Here is an 8,306-nt window from a genome sequence, read left to right as displayed (position 1 = left end):
TAGAAATTATAACTGAAAGAGCTAATTACAAATTGGTAATCAACTTAACTGCTTTATCTCTTGCCATAAAACTAGGGGACTTCTTCTCCGGCCCCAACCAGCTTTCCTTACCAAAAACATACCAATTTGCAGCAAGCAAATTGATACTAACTCCAGTAACCCCGCCGACACCAGTAAGGATATATTGTTTTCTTCTTCAAGACCGCCACTTTTGATAGATGTGCATTCATTTTTTCGCTACAAAGTCTGGGGCTACATATATATGTTATCTATTTCCAATTTTAATTTTGATTCACAAATAGCATATATAAATAAGGGTTAACTTCACCTCTAGAATTTTTATTTCTCTTCCGATTGTAATTTCTTGGGACTGTTGAACATTTTCCTATAGATAATAATCATTCAAAGTTAAACCCTAACTCCAACCCTTTCTTTTTCGGATATATACATGTGAGATATGCATCATAAGGTGCAAGAACAAGAGCAATAAAATTCCAATTTATAGAACAGATAATAGGAGAAGAGATGTCTAATTTATTAATAATGATCCAGTACATATATATCATAATAATATGCATTTACTTGTAATTTACAGTTCCTGCTCCTCCCAAGAGAGGGTGTTATCTATCTGCTTAGACTAGGACCTACCAGATCAAAGGCATAAAAACCACCAATAACAAACAAAGAACCCCTAAACTTAATGTCCTTCAAAACAACCCAGCACTATCTTCTAAAGACATGTTAATTAGGTCTTCATGAGCCTGAGCCGAACCATCATCCAAGAGCCATTTCTCTATCAATGTGAGAGGGACTTGATGAGTCTCCAGATTGGGCTTGCTCTCACCTTGAAAGACGCTGTTTTCGGGTGTCAAATTGGCGTTCTGATCCACCGACACGGATTCATGAGAAGCATTTGAGTTGGACGAGTTGAAGCTAAAAAAAGAGTCAAAACCCTCAGGCGTAGTTGCGCTAAATGCTCCTTCACTGGAGCTAGAGCCTGCTGTGGTTGTGTTGTTGAAGGAATTCTGAGTCATTGTTTCAGCTGAATTTGTTTGATGAGCAGCTGGTTTGGGTGGATTTTTCATCCAGTTTTCGAGCAACCGGGATATGTTTTCGGCACTGGATGCATAAGTAGACGCTTGAGATTGAGATGGTTTCAAGTAAGGGTGAGAGAGGTTGAAGTCCTTTGAGTCAGTTGAAGAGTTCGTTTTATCAAGGGACAAAGCCTCAGAAAGGGCTTGTTTAGCCATCCGGATATCTGTCTGAAGCCTTCTCTCCCACTGCCCCTTGGAGACTGATTGTGAAGAAGAGAACCCATCTTGATTTTGGCCATCAACGCCTGTTTGGAGCTTTTTCAGCTTCTTTTTCAGATGGGTGTTCCAATAATTTTTTATGTCATTATCTGTTCTCTGAGGAAGGTAAGAAGCTATGGCAGCCCATCTGCACCCACAGAACGAAATTTTCCGTTATTACTTAGTTTAGGGTTCGAAAATCCAAATAGATAATATACCCTAATTGAAAGAAATTTGTGTATGAACTTCTTATCATCATCTTAGAGGAGAGACATTGATTATCATCTTACCTATTGCCTAAAAGAGCTTGGAGATGGATTATCATCTTCTCTTCTTGTTCAGTGAAGTTACCACGCTTAATACCCGGCCGGAGATAGTTTGTCCATCTAAGCCTGCAACTCTTGCTGCATCTAAGCAAACCTGAAAAATCAACATAAAGAAGGAAAAAACTTGTGAATAAAAACAAACCCTTAGAGAAAGCATAGAAAGTTAACCTCACACACCTCTAAAAGAGAGTAATGGAAGGAACCAAGATGAATTAATGTACAAAAAAAAAAAGATGCCAGAATATTTATTGCACCCCTTTAATGATCACAACCAACCCAAGCAGAAAAAAAAAAAAAAACAATAACACAGATTTTAAAAACCAGGAAAAGGGGATTAAACTTAAAACTCAAGGAAAACTTGTCAGCTCAACCTGGAGAGAATTGTTACCTGTATTAGTAGGAACTGATCTCCAATTTCCCGGTCCATGTTCTTGAATATAAGAAACCAGGATGATATCTTCTTCAGGAGTCCATGGTCCCTTCTTCACACCAATTTTATCACAGCAAGGAGGTCTACCCATGTCCTCTTTCTTCTCTCTTTCTCTCACACTCTAGAGATGGAAATCGAAGATTTAATTTTCTCAAACAAAAAAGTCTTGGTTATTATCTTGCGATATAGCTAGAGCTAAAACCTAGAGTTTGAAATCTCTTTCTATCCTAATAGAAATGCTGAGACAAGCCTCCAGGGCAAGGGTTGCCTCGTCTATTTATACATATATATAAAGAAGAGACCCGGGGAGGTGTTTACGCTGACCTGCGTGATGAGGTAAAGGCATTTGCTTCCAAGGAGTCAAAACGGACAGCAAAGAGCATTTACTCATTGCTTGCCAAAAGTCAGCTGTGCATAGACTCTTTCTCTCTTTGCCTCTCAAAACCGTGTGGCATTCATTGTGGGGTATACTTGGAGGTGGCACCGAAAAGGAGCCCCTGCGCCCAATTTACTCTCTTACCCCTTTTAAATGGCTACGTATCATGAATTACTAGGTGTCTAGCTTTTCGAGGATAAGTTAATTTTTGGCCATTTCCGTACAAAGCAGTTGGTTTCATGGAAATTAAAACACCTCTTCCAATAACTTTGTGATGTGTGCATCAATGGAAAGGATGCCAAGGCCTTAAGTAGCCTTCTTAATTTGCATGCATCAATAGTAATGGTGAAATTAATTTGCATGTTACCCATTTTTAATAAGTGATCAATATCTGGCCTTAATTTTATTACTTGAACTCAAAATGAATATCTTCAATTCAATTTTTAGAATGGACGATATGAGATTTATGTGATAAGAGAAATTATTTTTTTATTATGTAATTAGAAATTTTTTGTGTGTATATAATATCATATATATATATATATAATGTATAAATAAATGAGAAAATTATCTGACAAGATTATTACTCAATATAGTATTGACCAAGGATATATGGGATAAAAAGTTGTCAAAGTCTAGGGGCAACTCACCCTTTAGTGTTGGATTCAGATTTAATATCTCAGAACAAATGGCGAATTGATTTAATAACTTAATTTGGAATCAAGAAAGAAAATAACTACATCGGTGCAAACTGCATGCCCTATTCATTTATTAAAGAGAGAAGAGAGGAAGAAAGGAAAAGTAAGAATACATTTTCCGAGTTCCAACTTCCAATAGCTTATAGTGACAGCATTTCTTGTTTCCCTCTTCTTCTTTTTTTTTTTTTGCCTTTGAAAGAGTCAGATCCATTACTATCCCATAAAGAAAAACGAAAAGAAAGTTAGATTCGTTGAATTAGCAGTAAAGGGATCCAAGCGATGGCATTAGCAATTCCTTTACTTTGTTTATATTATTCACAATAGCATCTAGTTATAATTAATTTCTTGAAAATTAATAGGATTGCTTGGCTACTTGTAGTCCTTCTCAAGCAATTAACATCTGCATCTTGAAGATACGTATTAGGTAGCGTAACAAGGCCAATTTGTTCGTAATCGAAAGTAACAAATGCCAAAAAAGGAAGCTGTTGATAACTGTAAATAAGGCGAGTATCGAATTATAAACCACACCTAATTATCTTTGAAAACAAAGTTTGAGTTTAAATAGCACTCCTCCGACTTATTTAATTGCTAAATAAAAAAGTTTTATTGCTTCTCTTATGCAAGAGAAAAGATTATGACTCAAATTTAGAATTTTCAGCCAATCTCGATTCCATCTTGATTGTTTAAGTTCAAGTGAGAGTTTAGTGCTGTCATTCCCCTGTTCTGTCATAGTTCAAAGAATGGCTCTTCATGGCTTTCTTATGCATTATCATTTGCTGTTGCCGGTTTAGTTTCATAATCCATTTGCCTGTCCTCCAAGCCTGTATTTGTTAGCACTTAAGGTGATTCTGGGACTGTATTCATCTATGGAGACATTTCTGCTCCTCTTTATCTATCAATATAAATTCTTGTAATTATTAATAGTACTGTTAATATATATTATTTCCCAAATCCGTTAAAACAACCTCAAATAGAGCTTAGTTCATAAATGCAAGCGTCCATAAATCATATGTTTTTATACAAGGGTGATTTGAACCCCCAAATTCCATGAATGTAATGTAATGAGAAATGTATGAACAAGTATTGTGTTGATGCTGGGTTTATGTTGCTGAATGTTTGTTGTTTTGAAGCTGTCTCGCTGTCCCTTTATGCTGGGATTATGATTCTTTGATGCTAAATCTTTGTGTGAGACATGGGGAGATGAATTGAGAGTTTGGGTTGCGGTTGGATACTGAGGTGTTACTTGGGTGGAATTGTATTTGTCACCAGGTAATTTATTAGGGGAAGCCAGCTGGTTCTATTTGTTTTATGGTGTACTTGCTTACGGGTGGCTGTTGTAAATTGTTTAATAGGGATGCGTAACCATCCATTTCTTGCAGGACCAGTGTCTTTTGTAAACTGGACTTTGCTTACTTTTTCTTTTGACTTTATATTAATGAATATCACACCGAGCAAAGAAGAAAAAAATGGAACCTCTCTTATTTTTTCACTCCAATAATTTCAAAATAGCCAGACCAGCAATGACAAAATCAGACTTGGCTACAAAATATGAGGGTTTTTTTTTTTTTTTTTTTATGGACAGTGTTAACAATAAACAGAATTTTCTAGTCCTAATTTCCTGCTCCCTGATGAAGATTCAACACAAAGGAATTAATATAGTCCCAAATGGCATAGCATATCGTTATGGCTTATAAATACTCTTGGCCGCCTATTGGCTACGATAAAGCTTTGTGGTAGATAGACTAAACCCGTACTGATAAAACTTTGTGGTTGATAGACTAAACCCCACTAAATGAGTATCACATCATTTTATTTAGTTTTCTTTCACAATAATGTCGTTTTTACCTGACAAGCAACTTGACTTCATCGAAAACTTGTTAAATTAGGACTTCTCACACCGTTTTCACAAACAAAACCCACAACAAAAACACACACACACATACACAGGGTTTTTCTTTTCCTTCTCTTTTGGGGTTTTTTGTTTCAAAATCTTTGCAATACTTAATGTTGATCATGCTTAATTCGAATCTCACAAATTTTAATGGTAGATAGTTTGTTAATAGTTGTATTTGGACTCTAGGACTAAAATATTAATAAGTGATTAATTTTTTATTATTTTAATTTTTAAATTAAAGAATAAATATTATTTATGAAGAGTGTTTATAAATGAAAAGTCATGATTGTATTAAACATAATTTTTTAAATAGTTATATAATGGAGGGAAATAATTGTCACGATCCGGTACTCTCCTCGAGCCCGTGACAACCGCCGCGGTGTCTCGGTAGACACTTATTGCCCAGAATGTCAACCCGAAACCCCGCAAGGCTTTACTATCAGTTTCTCTGTTCCCTTGTAAGCAACCATTGTCAAATATCGTATTCTAAAAGATTTTAAGCTGTTTCCAACTTTAAACAAATAAAATATTATTTTTCGTCTCACAATGGTATTTTGGTCATTTTTCTCAAAAATTTCGAAACTGGCTAAAACATAATATACAAGTACAAAACACATAATTCATATTCAAAATGAGTTTAAAAGTCTAAAATCTTCATTTAAAACGAAATTATGGTTATTTGAATATAATAAGAAAATAAAAGAAATATTAAGTAAAATATTTTATTTTCTTATAAAACAATATTTATAGAGTTATACGTGAATAATTTTTATAGCGTAAAAGCTAAATAAATTTATACATACTTAAATATAGTAAGGCAAAATATTTAATTTAATTTACAATAACAAGAGTGCCCCCGAATAAACAAAAGTAAAGAGGACTGTGAACCTACGGTTTGGAAAATGCAGATCCCACTATAGTCCTTGATGAGATCAGCTATCTACAGTCTATACTGAACCTGAAATGGGTGGAAAGGAGAGTGGTGAGATTATAAAATCCCAATGAGTAAACAGACATCATCATAAACATCTAGAGTTGAGTACATGGAGACAATAAAGTAAATCATCATAAACTGGGTTATAGCATTAGAACACATTTTGTTCAAAACACATAAAGAAGCTTATGAATCTCATAAAAATCTAGGCTTGTGCCATAAATCCATTATCGGGGACACCTTGGCCGAGGCATCCCACCGAGACCGCCAAGGCTATTAAAATTCACATTTCACATAAATCATATTTTTATTTTGAAAACATAGTCGTTCCTTGGCGTTGGCTGAGTTCCCCCTCACGTGGTGGTTTAGCGTGAAGTGAACTTTAAACTTTACCCCAGGAGATACCCTACGCGCCTCTCCGTTAGAGGTAAGAATATAATGGGGTTTACCGTGCCCCTCTAAAAGGCTGATCCACAGAAACCCCCTACTGCAGTGATTAATTAATATATAATCCACCATATAATAAAACTCAATAACATGATATGGGAATTTTGTAATTCGCAGTTTTTCAAGGCAACCAAACAATTCGCATTTCAATACAATTGCCAACTAGCCAATCATGCTCGATTTATCATAAGCCAGTCAATTTAAACAATCAAATTGCCACAATTAACAGTCTCCGTGTACTCTATTTTTCAAAATCATTATTAATTCCAAAACAATTTATAAATTAATTTCATTGAAACTCATTTATTCATAAAATATGAAAATTTACCTTTTTAAATTCCTTTTTCCATAGAATTCATGAAAGCATCTAAAAACCACTCTAGATAATTAAAATGACAGTAAGTTTACTCACAATATCTAGAATGCAGACTTTCGAAACACTCTGTCTACTGGTCATCGAATGCAATTTCCTTACCTTTATTGGAGGACTCACCACCTTGACATAGTAAAAAATCGAGAATTTCACTAAGTTAGTACTAAATCAAAATTAAACTAATTTCGACTACCAATGCATGATATGGAATGCAAAAATGCACTGGTAACTATCTAAACTCAGTATTGGCCTAATTCGTCTTATCACCCGATTAAATTCCTAACGCGTCCGTTTAAACTCTAATTTAATTCTTTTCAGTTTCTATACCTCAATTGCACCCAAATTAACTTAATGTCCCTCAGTGTGGTGCAAATTATCAGTCTCGATAGTAAATTACGAAAATACCCCTAGTGGGTAAAAATTCGTATTTTTGCTCTGAAAATTCTCATTATTTTTCTAGGCTCATAATTCATCATTCCTTAACCAATTCTCCTAGAATAAAAATCAAACTCATCCTCACTCACTACATGGTAAATTCAGCCATTAATGGTTGGGAGAGAAAATAAATTCTTTTCTTGTTGTTTTGTTTCTAAATATGCTAAACTAACTAAAAACACTAACATAAATTAAAATCAAATAAATCCAACAACTTTCTCTCTCCTAACCCATTTTTTCAGAATTGAATTCATCATGAAAACATGTAATTTAATCATGGAAAATAAAGAGAAATGCTTGGGAATAAGAAAACTCAAGCTTAATAGAAAAATCTCACATTTTTCACTTAATTTCCTTGAAAATTCACACTTTTTCTTTGATTTTCTCTCTCTAGGGTTTTGTTTTTATTTTCTCTCTCTTCTTGCTGGTTTGGCCGGCCATGGGGTGGAAGATGAGCTGATTTTTGTGCCTTTTAAAAAGGAAAATAATAAATTAATAAAGGCATGACACGTGACATCATGTCATTGGTCCGTTTTTAAAATTTTAAAAATTTAAACATTTTATCTCCACCACATGATTAGTCAAGGCTCAAAGATGAAGATAAAGGAAGACCATGTGCTGGAAAAATATCCTGGTGGTGGAAAATTACAATTTTGCCCCTGAGGTGGCAAAATTACCATTTTACCCTTTTACTCCAAATTATACTGAAATTAAAATTTTTTACTTCTAAACCTCAAATCATACTCCAATAAGTCAAATTATACTCCAATAAGTCAAATGGGGTCAAAAAAATCTTTTCTAAAATTTCCATTTTGTCCCCAAGTGGAAAATGACCATTTTGCCCCTAGTTAGTGAAAATTCCTATTTGACTCCAAATTGATCCTCAAACTCCAAATTACCATTTTAAGTCATCCATGAACTGTGAAACTCTTAATCTCACCTTAAAATTCCTATTTGATCTAGTTCAAGGATTAAATAAACTTTGTTATACTTTTAGGTACAATACTGACTTTTGTAAATTTTTCGAGACTCTCCTAGCATGCAATCATGCTATCATCACATGTATGTCATGAATAGTATTTTATAAGGTCAGGCTTTACA

The 8,306-nt window shown here is 34.4% G+C and overlaps 1 protein-coding gene across 1 annotated transcript; it reads right to left on the bottom strand.

Moving 5' to 3' along the window:
• Positions 1 to 514: 514 nt before the first annotated feature.
• Positions 515 to 2,314, bottom strand: LOC18604680 (myb-related protein 306-like). Its single transcript, XM_007037277.3, has 3 exons — positions 2,007 to 2,314; positions 1,583 to 1,712; positions 515 to 1,440 (listed from the first exon to the last, which is right to left on the bottom strand). The coding sequence occupies exons 1-3, from the start codon at positions 2,137 to 2,139 to the stop codon at positions 708 to 710; spliced, it is 996 nt and encodes a 331-aa protein (XP_007037339.1). The 5' UTR covers positions 2,140 to 2,314; the 3' UTR covers positions 515 to 707.
• Positions 2,315 to 8,306: the final 5,992 nt, after the last annotated feature.

This window comes from Theobroma cacao, chromosome 3, assembly GCF_053813885.1.
Source record: "Theobroma cacao isolate CCN51 chromosome 3, ASM5381388v1, whole genome shotgun sequence".
Lineage (NCBI taxonomy): Eukaryota > Viridiplantae > Streptophyta > Magnoliopsida > Malvales > Malvaceae > Theobroma > Theobroma cacao.
Note: the sequence above shows the minus strand (reverse complement) of the source record. Positions and strands in the feature narration are given on the sequence as shown.

Coding starts and splice junctions, on each gene's coding strand:
- LOC18604680 (XM_007037277.3), bottom strand. CDS start 2,139: ATGGGTAGACCTCCTTGCTGTGATAAAATTGGTGTGAAGAAGGGACCA. Junction 1,713..2,006: donor ATCAGTTCCTACTAATACAG/GTAACAATTCTC, acceptor TTGATTTTTCAG/GTTTGCTTAGATGCAGCAAG. Junction 1,441..1,582: donor CAAGCTCTTTTAGGCAATAG/GTAAGATGATAA, acceptor CTGTGGGTGCAG/ATGGGCTGCCATAGCTTCTT.